The sequence below is a fragment of the Musa acuminata genome, chromosome BXJ2-5 (genome assembly GCF_036884655.1).
Source record: "Musa acuminata AAA Group cultivar baxijiao chromosome BXJ2-5, Cavendish_Baxijiao_AAA, whole genome shotgun sequence".
In the NCBI taxonomy this organism is placed as follows: domain Eukaryota; kingdom Viridiplantae; phylum Streptophyta; class Magnoliopsida; order Zingiberales; family Musaceae; genus Musa; species Musa acuminata.
In genome coordinates, this window is record NC_088342.1 from 7236595 (window position 1) to 7250956 (window position 14362).

At 38.4% G+C, this 14362-nt stretch overlaps 2 protein-coding genes across 3 annotated transcripts; one reads left to right on the forward strand and one right to left on the reverse strand.

Annotated features, from left to right (window-relative positions):
• Nucleotides 1–1650: 1650 nt before the first annotated feature.
• LOC135612294 (protein TRANSPARENT TESTA GLABRA 1-like) lies at nucleotides 1651–5412 on the forward strand. The gene is made up of 2 exons (XM_065108414.1): nucleotides 1651–2948; nucleotides 5103–5412. Exon 1 carries the CDS (start codon nucleotides 1800–1802, stop codon nucleotides 2934–2936), a length of 1137 nt encoding a protein of 378 aa, XP_064964486.1. The 5' UTR covers nucleotides 1651–1799; the 3' UTR covers nucleotides 2937–2948; nucleotides 5103–5412.
• Nucleotides 5413–6551: 1139 nt separating this feature from the next.
• LOC103984655 (MADS-box transcription factor 50) lies at nucleotides 6552–14362 on the reverse strand. 2 transcript variants are annotated; one of them, XM_009402203.3, is made up of 8 exons: nucleotides 14226–14362; nucleotides 13931–14134; nucleotides 9996–10074; nucleotides 7813–7874; nucleotides 7603–7702; nucleotides 7491–7532; nucleotides 7357–7398; nucleotides 6552–7148 (listed from the first exon to the last, which is right to left on the reverse strand). In XM_009402203.3, the coding sequence occupies exons 2-8, from the start codon at nucleotides 14110–14112 to the stop codon at nucleotides 7005–7007; spliced, it is 651 nt and encodes a 216-aa protein (XP_009400478.2). In that variant the 5' UTR covers nucleotides 14113–14134; nucleotides 14226–14362; the 3' UTR covers nucleotides 6552–7004. The 2 variants fall into 2 exon arrangements, with proteins under 2 accessions (XP_009400478.2, XP_009400479.2); XM_009402204.3 differs by having other exon boundaries at nucleotides 13931–14147; nucleotides 14226–14351.

Here is a 14362-nt window from a genome sequence, read left to right on the forward strand (position 1 = left end):
TGATTCATTTGAATATTAAAGTTTAAGTTATTTATAAATAATCTAACAATTCAATTATATCCTTCAATAGATAATTCAATATTAACGGAAAAAAGATATGGAATGTATCGTAAAGTTACTCCGTAAAATAAAAAAAAGAATATATTTTTTTATTTATTTTTATTTATTTTTGCTAAAATTATACTAAAATTATATTTATTTTTAACTTAAAAAATCATAATATAACTTTTTATTTTTTTAAAAATATTTTTCGAGTTTTTTTTCTATAATTTTACTATATCGTCGATACGTCTAGGTGTATCAATAAACAATACATCGATGTACCTCGGTACATACCATATCGACGATCGATCGATACATCGTTATAGATGATAAGATGAACCTTGTATTAAAACATATCGTTTATCTCAAATTCAAAGCTTAAGAGCTATCATTCTAAAATATATCATCACATATCGTGAAATAGGCCCATTAAATATCCATCATGACGTAAATTATTTAACCACAACGTTAACACCAGGGAGTGTTAGTTTATCGAATGAATTAGTGGTTCAAACCATAGATTTAATAGAATTCTTTTAGAAAATTTATACTTGCATAGTATATATAAGAAGATAAAGATTTATTCTCATGTAAAATAATAAAAATCATTCTTATATAAAAAGATAAAGATTTATTCAGCAAAAGCTATCTCAGGTTTTAGCGATGGCACGGAGATGGGAAGGGCAGGACGAGCCCATGGCCCAGGCAAATTAGCAAGCTTGACAACCACAACCCTGAACGAAGGCCCACTACACTCATTTTGTGTAGTGCCATTTTGTGGAAACCCAATCAACTCCATGGCTTTGTTTCTCAGCAATTCAAATTCAACACGCCCAAAGCATCGTATTATTTTGCCTTTCATTTTTGAGCGACGAATATATTTAAGCCGTACACAGAGACCACATCTTAATTATGCATTATATGGAGGAATAATAAGCAATTTGTATTCTCATCTTTGTTATTTCTTAAAAAAATTAAAATAATTTTTTATTACATTAAACAACAATCTTATAAGCAAAATAAAATTATCTTAATTATGCACTCAGAATAACTTATAAGCTTAGCTCACCTCTGTATCTTTGTGAAACAAGAAAACACTATAATGGGCACAAGTAGTTTAGCACTCAGAAGAAGCTTATGTCTTTCTTTCTGAATCTTGAACAGTTGTTTTGTGCAGTAAGAAGAGTTTGAGTGAAAACTGCGTGAAGGCAATAATACATAGTTACTTATAACCAAGACATATTTCGATCGGCTTTGGGTATCAAAGGCAGCGAGAGCTCGTCAGTGGGTGCTGCAGTCAACTCGACGGCATAATTGAAATCGAGTGCAATGCTGATAATGGACGTCGAATTCTCAATTCCCTACCGAATCGTCCTCCATCTGTGCGTAGGTTTCTTCCGCATGCGTTGAATCGTTCAGCCCACGTGGTTTCCTTTAAGCGACCAGTGTGATACAGTGCTCCGCCAGTACCTGTACGTCTAAAGCTGCGCTCTGCGCCCTCAATGGCGGACCCCCGCCCTCCCGTCACACTCTGTTAACCCTTTCTGTGATTGAGAGCACAAAACAAAATAATAAAAAGGTTAAAGAACACTGCAGTGCTTCCTCTTCTTCCCCCTCCCTCGTCTCTCTCTCTCTCTCTCTCTCTCTCTCTCTCTGTTCCTGTTCTGTGCGCACATGGAGATTTGTGTTTCCCTTTGACTGTTTGGCAACGGCGAGCCTCCACTGTGTGGATTCCTTCCGAGTCTAACCAACTATAAATGGCGATGATCTCCTCTAACGCCCCGTCCGGCAGAAACAAGGCGCAGCAACAGCAGCAGCAGGAGGAAATGGAGAGTTCCACCCAGGAATCTCCGCTCAACCCTAACGCCTTCACCTTCGACTTGCCCCACCCCGTCTATGCCATGGCCTTCTCGCCTTCCCCTTTCGCGGTCGCCTCTTCCTGCTCCGCCGTCGCGGCCGCCTCTCCTCGCCTCGCCCTCGGCTCCTTCGTCGAGGAGTACGGTAACCGCGTCGACGTGGTGGCCTTCGACGAGGACGCCCTCGCCTTCCGCCCCGACCCTGCCCTCTCCTTCGATCACCCTTACCCCCCCACCAAGCTCATGTTTCACCCCAGTCCCCTCCCCCCGCTCCTCGCGTCCGCTTCCGATTCCCTCCGTCTGTGGCACCTCGGGCCTGAAACCGCAGAGCTCCGCTCCGTCCTCGACAACAGCAAGTCCAGCGGCTACTGCGCCCCACTCACCTCCTTCGACTGGAACGACGAGGAGCCCCGCCGCATCGGCACCTCCTCCATCGACACCACCTGCACCATCTGGGACGTCGAGCGATGCGCCATCGAGACCCAGCTCATCGCCCACGACAAGGAGGTGTACGACATCGCGTGGGGCCAGGCCGGCGTCTTCGCATCCGTGTCCGCCGACGGCTCCGTTCGCATCTTCGATCTCCGTGATAAGGAGCACTCTACCATCGTGTACGAGAGCCCCCGCCCGGACACCCCCCTGCTCCGCCTCGCCTGGAACAAAGTCGACCGCTGCTACATGGCCACCACCATGATGGACAGCAACCGCGTTGTCGTGCTCGACATCCGCTCCCCTGCTGCCCCCGTGGCCGAGCTGCAGCGCCACCGCGCCAGCGTCAACGCCATCGCGTGGGCGCCACAGGCCTCGCGGCATATTTGCTCCGCGGGGGACGATGGCCAGGCTTTGATTTGGGAATTGCCCGCTGCCGCTGCGGCGGGTGGGTCCTCTGAGGCGGCGATCACTGCGGCGCTACAAGGGATCGACCCTATGCTGGTCTACACGGCAGGTGCGGAGATCAACCAGCTGCAGTGGTCTGCTGCTCACCACGACTGGGTTGGAATCGCCTTCTCCAACAAGGTGCAGCTTCTGAGGATCTGAGTCTCATTGATGGTAGGTTTCGCAATTCATCGTTAACTACCATAATTCCTGACGTCTAATTGATTGCAAGAGGTAAATTCTCATAGTATCTGATTTCATGAAGGTCACATACATTCTATACCCACTGTCCTGTTCAGGCCAAGTCAAATTTCCCCTTTTTTGTTGTCTGTCGAGGAATGTGGCTGTTCATGTAGATGTGTATGGTTAGAGGATAAGTTTGTTGTTAAACCTTTGCTGCTAATAAGGAGGATGTTCATCATCGTCATTTCATCGGCTTTCTATTGATGCAGTGGTTGTTTAGCCTAGCAGTGTGCGGAACAAGCAGACGATATAAGTCTATCTTAGACCTCAATATTAGCAATGTATAAACCACTCTAGTGCTACTGCTTTGGTGGCCAGACAATGGGGCTAAAATTGAAGTCCACCTTTGAGTCCTTTTTTCGGTTTGGAAGTGCGCTTAACTGTGAGAAAAGTTTGATCATATTACCATTGGATATTAGAGATCCTAGGGTTTCTCTTCCGGGTGGGATCCAAGTTTCAACAGATATTATCATTGTGTTTTGCTGCATTCTGCAACATGGTTTTCCATTCATCCTCTTAATCTCTCAATGTAGATTGTGATAGCGGCCTCCTTGTTCGATATCCATTTTGCAACTTTAGAAATGTAAAAATCAACTTTTTGGCTGATGTAGCCTACATATCCTTCACTTGAATTTTAGGATGAGCTTGATGGATCTTGTTTTTGCAGCATAATTTAGGAACCAATGAAGATTCGGTCAGGTAAACAGATATTATGTAGATTAGCCTTATAAAAGATACCTTCGAGGCTAATGTAGTTTTTTAATACATAGAAACTTGTATAAAGTTGTTTGGTGGTTGTTTTGTATGTTTACTGATGCAACAAGGTTCTATTTTCTCTGTCAAGAAAATGATTATGCAATTTGCAAGATATTAAGGGCAACTGATTAAAATTTAACATGATTTCCTTATGCTTTACTTGAGTTTCTCGGATGATTTTTCTTTACTTCCATTCTTCTTTTGTGTCTATGCATTGTTGATTAATTTACAAAAAATTGTGTTTTGCGCTGCCTGAGGTTTGTACATCACCCTGGTGCATAAGGATGTCCTTTAGCCAGCCAAGCTGATGTGATGCTAGAAGAGTACCATGGATCAGCTTCTGTATTGTTGATTATTGAAGTCTGTTGCTGACAATGATCATTCATCATAGTGTCTTAAAATTTACTTTTTCTGAATTAGTGGTGGATAAATATGTGCTTTTGTCTTAGATGTGTAGACTTTGTGATTAAGGAGGCATCATTTCATTGAAATGCCAAATAAAACATTCATCGTACTTGTCATATCTCGGTATGTGATAGCTAGAGGGGGGGGGGGGGGGGGGGGGGGCGGGGGGTAAGGCCATCATCAGATACCAGTTGTTACCAACCATTATGTATACCTTTGAAATTTGTAATTAATCCCCTTCAGCAGTTGTCAACAAACTTGGAGAGTTCCATTTTTATTGAATATCCTAGCAAAATTGTTATAAAATTAACCAGCCAATAATAACTCTGGTGTCGGGACTTGAAGAACGAACAATGTGGTTAAAACTGTCTCTTTCTGGTTGGAGAAAAGTGAATGCAAGTATTCTGCTTGTTGAACATGAAATGTGGAGAAAGCTTACATCATATAAGTGACCTTTCATGTCATGTAAATTTGGTGAACCCAATCTTTCATTGGCTCATTTATCTGTAACACTTACATGAAGTCAATTTTAGAACACTAATCAGGGTTTTATATAATTGCTTGTTTACCCTCAACTTCCTGAAAGCATTTGATTCTTCATCAACATGATCTCTTTGCTATATGGGCTCTGTGTTTTGATTGCTTGTTTCCCCTTAACTTCCTGAAAGCATTTGATTCTTCATCGACATGATCTGTTTGCTATATATGCTGTGTTTTCCTTTGGTCACTCAGCAAGATGCCTTTTTCATTTCGTAAAGTTAGCTCTACGATCTTTTGGTCTTTCAGGGTTCAATTTAGTTTTTGTTGTTTTGCTTCATCATGATCAATAGTTTCGTCTTCGAATCATTGGATAAAATGTCATAATATCCTTTTCGGCTCAAGATTATTAATGATTTAATTATGTAATTTTCTTTTTTCTTCCAGATATCCAGACTTGAGGGTTGGACAGCTCACAGAATTCAGCTTATCCGTGAAGTCAATGCCTAACTCCAGTTATGGTTAGTTGGTTTAGGAAATTCTTGTATCATTCAGGTTCTGTTGCAAAACAAGGCTGGGCAGTGGACTCAGATGTGATCTTAAAACTGGATGCAGAAACAACTCCAGTTCACAGCTTGTCTGAAACTAGATGGAAAACCTTCTCTATGATTTTTAAATGACCTGTGCTTCATTTGATATCAAGGAAAAGTGTACTCACTCATATGACTAACTATATTACCCTTGTTTTTTTTTCTTCTTTTTGCTTGCCTATGTTCCAAATCTTGTTCCTTAATTCTTAGAGTTTTCAAGATGTATTCTATCATATTGAAAAGTGGTTAATCTGAGTTTTTATATATGTAGATGTGGAGACAAATAATAATAAGCTAATAATTGAAGTAGTTGAAAATATATATATATAATATTTATATTGTTTAGATGAGAATATTAAGATGATTGTGTGGAGTTATTATAAGAAATAAGAAATAAATATTTTTATTTATGAATAATTAGTTATGGGAAAAATTTATTGAAAATTTTATGGATATATATTTGAATATAATAATTAAAAGAGATAAAATAATTAATGTAAGTGGTATGAAAAGTGATAAAAAATTATAAATAAACATTTAAGTATTTTAAAATTAATTAAATATAAATTGTTTTTTTTATAAGTTTAAATAATTAAAAAAAATTATATAATCGATGTTGACTTATGCATTTATTATTTATTATTGTTGTTTGTATGGATGCGCCCCACTGTCGATGAGCGGCACCCAATCACATTGCACTAGGTTTGAGGGATACATTTCTTTTGGTTGTCGTGCTTCCTTGGCCTTACGACTGCCCGTACTCTGACGGGTCCTCGCCGCTGCCCGTACACTGAGGGATGTGTCACACGGATACTGTCATCTTGCGCCATTGATGTCTCCCCATTCATATGTTGGGAATGACAATAACTAATCTTTTCCATGAATTGTCACCTTCATCTTTCCTTGTGCAGCAAACGTAGAGATTTCATCTTTTAAGCCACTTTCGCCCATCCTCTCAGTAAACGGGATTATGTTGGAAATTAATGATATAGTTGTATAATGTGGTCTCTAATGGCTCAATAAACATTTTCCTATACTATAATTCTTTCTTCATCTTAATTTTTATTATTGAAGTCAGAAGGTTCAGCTGAATTTGATTCCCCCTTCCGTGCCGTGCAAAAGACGACCCCCTTTATCATCCTGTTCAAGTTTAGTGCTTGGATTTTTCACCAACTCAGGCACTTGCACGGCGTTTCCTCTGCCCCACAGTCTACGCAGGACATCATCGTCATGTGACTTAATTCAGTGTTTAATTCAATCTGCTAGTGTTACTATTTCTCCTGCATTGCGAGCATGCTCCATTCCATATCGATAGTCAACAAGAGTTCCAATTTCCAACAGGTAGTATGCACGACCTTCCATTGGCTGCCTCCCGAAAGAGAGCAGTCAGTCACCTTCATCCTTTTTATATATGGATGAGCTACATCTACTTTTTTTCTAAGCTTATTTCTAGTTCTTATTACATACGCAGGAAACAAAACTATAGCAGATGGGAAGAAAAGGCTCCGCCGTGCTGGTACCTGATCCTTTTTCTTCACTACGCTGGTAGACTTTGCGTTGCAATGCTGGCTCTGGAAAAGTAGCACATCTTTTTCAGAACTAATTCTCATCTTTTTCTCTGACCTTATTCCAGCTTTAAAATAACAACCAAACAGAAAATATTTCTGGATTTTGTTGTCCTTTTCCAGAGGAAACTGCACTGTCACTTATTGTCAGTGGCAACAAATACATATCCTGCATTGGGTCAGAACACTGGGAATCAACCTTGCAAGATGCCGTTTGTCTTTCCTCTTCCTGGACATCCAATGCAAAGCTCTGTCTCAACGTCAACCTCGGTATGCTCACCAGGAATGTCATCTAAAACAACTTTATTGGCAGCCTCAGATGGTAGATTAGGTTGTAACTTGCAGTTCAAACATCAAAAATAGAATGTCAGCCGACATTTCAAAACCCCGGAAATGCTTTCAGTAAATGTATTTTATGACACATCATTCATTCGGAGTGGTAGTAGAAGAATATCATCTCATTTTGTGTAATTACGTCATTAATCAAATTATTTGGAATCACACTTGGATGTGCTGTGCTATTCACAAGAGTTTGCTTAGGTATACCTTTTCACGAAGTAACGTGTTCTCCTCCACGAGGGTGTTCTCCTGATTTGATTTAACATCTACAGTAAGATAATACTAAAAGATATACGAGCAAAAGACAACATAAATATGATTTGGCAGAACAGACGCAGCACCTTCTGCTGAAGCTGTGCGAGCTGCTCCTCTAGTAATTGTTGCTGACGACAAGACATGTAAAAACAGTTAGTTCAGTGATGTTCTCGAAAAATAATTTCCATGATGGCTCACCTTCTTTCCTCTGATTCTGCGTAGGCCATGTTCTAGCTTGCTCTCCAATTCATGCAGTTCTTCGATAGAACATGACTCTAAATTTTCACCTAAGATCTTCCTGCAGCATATGGTTAGCTTTATAACCCCAAATTCATCAAAATTTAAGTATGAAAATATTATCCTTGTGATGAACCGAAAAAGGAGCATGAGTAGCAGATATAATCTAACCTTTTAAAGGTTTCAAGATGTTCAATTTTCTTTAACAAGCTTGCAGCTTCGTACCTAGATGGCTTCGATCAGAACAACTAAGTTTTAGAATTTTATACAGGAAAAAATTATGGACTTCAGAATCATGGGCTCACTACAAAACAGAAAAGCCATTTTGATTAAGCACAAATAATATATAAACCATTTCTGAATAAGAGACCCTGTCAAGAAATTAATTCGTAGAGAACATGATATAGAAAGTATTACGGCCCCGTCAGAAACCATATTCAACAGGTTACTATAGTTCTTCTAGCATACAACAACAACAACAACAAAGTTCTTCTAGTATATCTGTATATTTCTTCCTCTCTCTAAGAGGAAGTTATGCATTGTCTAACAGGCGAAATCCCAGTGGCTTGAAACAATCAAAAGTTTCAAGTTCGCTGCACAAAGTTTTCTGACAAATCTCTACTTATAAGAGCTTTTCCCGCAAAAAGTTCTCTTCTGTTATCAGCATCTCCCTTTTCTATCCAATGCTGTAAATCCAAATAGAGTGTTGACATCACAGTACTAGGAAAGTGATCATAAGAGGCGTGGAGAACCATAAGAATATGGACTCATGGAGATTTCACAGAATGCATAATACTAAAAATCAAGTATGCCTTGGATCATCTTCTAAACAGAATCTCGAATCCTTTGCTCAAATAACTGCCATCAGAATTCTCCCATTCTCCTCTCCTTATCTCTATATTCACTCTCATAAATTCTCCACTGAACAGCAAATGCCCTTTAACAAAAGCCTTCAACAAAAGAGAGTTAAAGCATAATAGTCGGATTTATTTCACATTAGTAGGAAAAAACTTAGATTGATTTATAAAAGTCTGGCAAGTGTACTACCGTTATTTTGGGATTAGGCATTTTGGATCAATCATTCATTGTCAATGAAGTTAATGAGTCAATTCCATTAAATCATCTAATGGTGATAATTGATATATGAGCTAAGCTAATATTAAGAGATGATGAGAGGCTCAAATTGGAAAGGACTACCCGTGGACGAGACTATAAAGTATGTCATGATATGAAACTGCCATTAGACTAGTGTTTTTAAAAGTGTTGGATACCTAAAGGCTTCAAGGTCCCAAAATGCTTGAGGTGTTAGGTGCTCGTGTAAGCACCCGCTCAAGCAAAGCAAGGCCTTCCCAAATACTAAAATTTTAAAAATATAAATTATGATTAATAGATAATTAAATATGATCATAAAAGTAAAAAATGATGTAGTAGGTTAATCGATCTCACTATGGTAAGAGTGTAACAAAGGGTTCTAATTCTGTGGCAGCAAGTTAATCGACCACAAACTCCTAGGTTCTAACTTCTAATAGAATAACATTGCAACACCTCGATATGGTGCAGCAAGTTAATGGATGAAAATATTACCTATAAAATGAGAAGAGATGACTAAGATGATAGAGAAGTGGACAAAGCTGCAATAGTGAACAAAGCGAATGAAGGTAGAGAACGAGGTTGCCGACGATGGTAGACAAAGTGGACGGAGCATACGAAGGTGATGGACGATGCAAACGAAGGCAACGGATGAGGTTGCAAGATTGTTGAAATCGACGGATGAAGCGGACAGAGCCTACGAAGGTGATAGACGAGTGGTAGGGTTTCGCTTCTAGTTTCTTTCACTAGGTCGAGTGTGTGGAGGGGAAGACGGGGTGAGGTGTTAGGGTAAGTGATATTAACTGAGTTGATTGAAACCAACTTACTCGTATCATTGAACCTAGGCTTGAAGTCAACCTGATTTGGCTCAAGCGATTGCCAGAGGCACCTAGTGCCAGGCATGTGCCTAAACGACGCTTCATTGAAATGCCTTGCCTCGAGGTGTTGTGAGGTACTCGAGTCTCGCCTCACTCTGCCTGAGTGCCTTTTGAAAAACTATACTACGCGATACCTCACATGTGTCATGCTAACATCTAATTATGGACTATGCTGAGATTTGACGATGACATCAAACACAAATGAGAGAGATTGTAATACCTCTAGTCTGATATCAAAAGTGTGTTAAAACTTACATTAACTTATAATAATCTATTGGATGTAGTCCAAGTATTTTGTATTGAAGCTCAACAAAGTTAATGGATCAATTTTCTTAGACCTGATTACAATCGATATCATATCTATAAATGACGGCAATTAAAGCATACCTGATTCTCATGATCTATGGCACTGCTGCTGGTACTTTCTTTTGCATGTGCTTTATAACGCTCAATTATCTCTTGCATACTGCGAAATCCAAGAAATGACAACTTTAATACAGAACTTGAATTGCAAGGACATTCAAAATACTGAATCGATGATATGTCTTCTAATTGAGTTTACACAAGTCATCTACAGAAATGTGAAAAATGAATCTGGAACAACAATATCATGTCTTCTAATTCAACAAATATAAAAATCTGATGAAGAATATGTTGGCAAAATCTACTTATTGAAAATCTTAAGAGAATTCCCATCATTCTTCTGGTGTAAGGAATATCTCATGATTCTTCTGGTAAAGCGATCAAGGATTAGATCATCCACTCTTGACTGAATCAAGAGTTTTTTTTCTTGGAGTGGTACGAGACGATGATCTTTATCCATGCGAGTTTGTAAGACCCTGAAGGAGTCCAAGATTTGTCTCTACCTTTCTATCTTTTTCCAAGAATAGCCTACCATGTAACGTCCATCATTGTCAAACTATCTGAATCCAACTGCATAAAGTCTAATGTTCTTGGAGCCACCCCACCTTGGACACACGTGAATCAACTTCTCAACCAAGATATGTTAGTTAGAAGAATGGTCCAATGTCTTTCGTCTTTCAAACTAGTTTGTGTTTGAATTTGCTATCATTGTGCTTTTTCGTTCTCTGAATGGTCCAATGCTTTATCTTAGATAATAAGAGGCATGTATTTTGCTAAATCTACACCACACAAGGGAGAAGCCAACAATCTACCATTCTCAAAAACATGGCACGTCTTTTCAAGAGAAAAATGGAAAATAGGTAGAAAGAAAATCACCATCTAGAAAGCTAATTCAAGTTTCACATTATTTCAATGGAATTAACCACGCCAACATGCAAATGGAGTTATCCTTTTCATATGTAATAGAATGAAGTCAGCCAAATGCATATAGACTGAAGATTTATCTTTTATTGGAAATATCATAATTAACTATACCATTTAGCACCACTATATTACCCAAAACTTAAAAAGGGCATCTTTATATCACAATAATATGGTTCCAGTCTTCCCTGTTTTGTTGTAGAACAAGGTCAACTAAATGTCCTTAGGGTCAAAAAAGTTAATGCCTTTCTCGTGCATCACCATCATTTTTTTTATCATATGTTATGCTATTTTGAAAAGGATATTTTCTATATTTTTAATGAGACTGTAGCTAGAAGGCTATCACTAACAATTATCTAATATATGGATTTTCAAGAAAATGCAGCAATGATGCCATATCTATGGTACTTAACCATCATTCTCTACGCTAATATAATAGGATTTAAAATATCCAAGCCTAATTTCAAACTGGAAAAGGTGCACCACACCTTCTATCACAAAATATGTTAGCTGTCAATGTGTCAGATACTGTACTACAAATTTGACAATTGCAATCAACTCGTTATGCATATTTCTTGCATTTTATATATGTTTTCAACTATTATTCCATATGTTAATCTCATCCTATTTTATATATTGTTGGTATTGATACTTTTTTTTTAAAAATAATAATATCTTTACTAAAAAAAATGGAGGATAAACTTGGTTGAAAAGGCATTCAAATTTGGAAAAACTTCTGCTTAAAGAAAAAGAAATATTGGAAACAAGAATTTATTATTCTATAAATATCTTATGTACGTTAAGATATCAAGATATAATATGAAAAAAAATATTTTGAGCGCTAGGATTTTCTCTAATAGATATAGTAAAGTTGAATGAATTTTTTTCATATTTGTAAAAGTGGAAGTACAAAAGATTTTAGACTCAGTTTTAGGTTGATTTAAATATTTTTTATCTTGAATTTATTATTATTCACACATAACGAAGAGCTTAAGTTTCAGTTAGTATATAAGAGGCAAGGATATTGAATCACATAAATTTTCTTTCTGTTATTTTTGGATTTGTGCTTTATTATTGTTCATACCCTTTATTATTTTTTCAGTAGCATAGTCTTTTTCACCCATAAAAATATGGATCCATATCCAACTTAATGGAAAACGCTTCAAGGATCAAATGCTACAAAATTAATTTTAATGAGTTAAAAAGTTATAGAATTACTGTGTTTGCCAACCCATGTAACTATGCTTATTGCCTACCTTATGTAAATATTCTATCCAAGTATCTATTGATATATAGTAATAACTAGGAAGATACCTACATTCTACAGTAGTACACAGGTGTCCTCAAGATGCTAAACAGATCTTTAAATCTTCTTAACAGATAGATACATACTAATGATCTTTATGATGAAATTGGAAAAAAAAAATTGATTTAGTACATTTTAATGCTGAAGTAATATTGTGTTCTAAGCAAGTCAATACATACCATATATTCTAAGAATATATAATAGAGGTGATCTTATGTTACCTAAACTGTATTGAACTATCCGAGTATATCATGTCAAACATCCTCAATCATATCATGATTGAAGTGTAAATCACTCACCAGTACTTTGCGTTTGCCCTCAGATATAAAAATCATTATTTCGTACAGTAATGAAATAGATGTCTTTGTAGAAGAATTGCCTTGAACAAATTAAACTTGATTCCTATACAAAGTATGGTCATATGACAATTCTCCATGTAAAGGAACTGCATCGTAAGGAATGCAATTGGGAGACTTCAGCTAAAACTATATACTATAAATAATCACCTTTATCTGATCCGATGTATGAAATAGATGTCTTTGTAGAAGAATTGCCTCGAACAAATTAAACTTGATTCCTATACGAAGTATGGTCATATGATAATTCTCCATGTTAAGGAACTGCATCGTAAGGAATGCAATTGGGAGACTTCAGCTAAAACTATATACGATAAATAATCACCTTTATCTGATCCGAGGTATGAAATAGATGTCTTTGTAGAAGAATTGCCTTGAACAAATTAAATTTGATTCCTATACAAAGTATGGTCATATGATAATTCTCCATGTAAAGGAACTGCATCGTAAGGAATGCAATTGGGAGACTTAGCTAAAACTATATACGATAAATAATCACCTTTATCTGATCCGAGGATACTAGTACCAATGTACGCTAAGATAGGACCTAAAATGAATGACCTATGCGTATGTGCCTCCAACAAACCGCACTACATATTAATAAGTAATTAACTAAGAGAAAACTACCTTCTCCTAAGCCACAGTACGAGTCCTTCTCTTGCTCCACCATTAAGTCCTGATTTCTTATTGTCCCCTACTTTCCTCGGTTCTCATGTCCGTAGTTTAGATAGGAAGTCTTAACTATTACATAGTAATGCACCGAGTCACTATCGTTTCACTATTTTATGTACTGGTAGGAGTATTTGATAAAGCTTTTTATGCAAAGGAAAAAGAGGTTTGAGTCCAACCGAAGTGAACAATTCAAACAGAAGAGAGTACGTACGTGCGTACGTACTTCACCAAGAAGATAACTTTACCATTACTCAAAGCAATGATAATAGAAGAGATTCGTCCAACAAGCGTGCGAAGCAAATTGAACAACGGAGAAGAAGAAAAATTTAGGGTATCATTGGATGGAGAAGAGGAAATCGATATGCTAACAAAGTTTCAGTCGAACAAAGCAAGATCGATGAGGAAAGAACAGCGAAGGAACTGAAATCTGAGATGTCTTGAAATAGGGGCATCCGATCATCAACGATGAATAAAATAGCTACTAGGGTTCACACAACCGAGGCCTGAAGCTCGAAGCAGATGCAGGTTACCGAGGTCGATCACGAGCAAGAAACGAAGTATTCATCGATCAAATCATAGCGTGACAATATCATAAAGTCAAAGAGAAAACAAAAAAGAATAACAAACATCAGCAAGAAAGGATGAACGTGACGAGCGGGCATATCAAAGATGACGAGAAGAAAGAGGGGGAGGAGGAGGAGCACCTGGAGCTGGCGAACTCGTAGAGCTTCCCCCGAGCGGAGAAGATGATAAGGGCGATCTCGGCGTCGCAAAGCACCGACAGCTCGAAGGCCTTCTTCAGCAGCCCATTCCTCCGCTTGGAGAAAGTCACCTGCCGGCTAGTCGCGTTCTCTATCCGCTTCATCTGCGTCTTCCCCCTCACCATCGTACTCGTCCCACCCGCTTACCTGCGCCAAGATCCTCCCCACCCAGCAAATAACCATCCATAACGAAGCGGATCGGTATGAGGAGGGCAAGGACAGCGGCCAAGAATCTCACCAGAAATGGCAAAAGCACTGGATTGGGGTCGCCCTCCTGCGATCGGGCAGACGACTCGGAAGCACGAAACCCCCTCTTTCCTTAATCGTTCCTCCTGAGGCATCCTCAAAAACACTTATAGGAGCGGAGAATGGGAA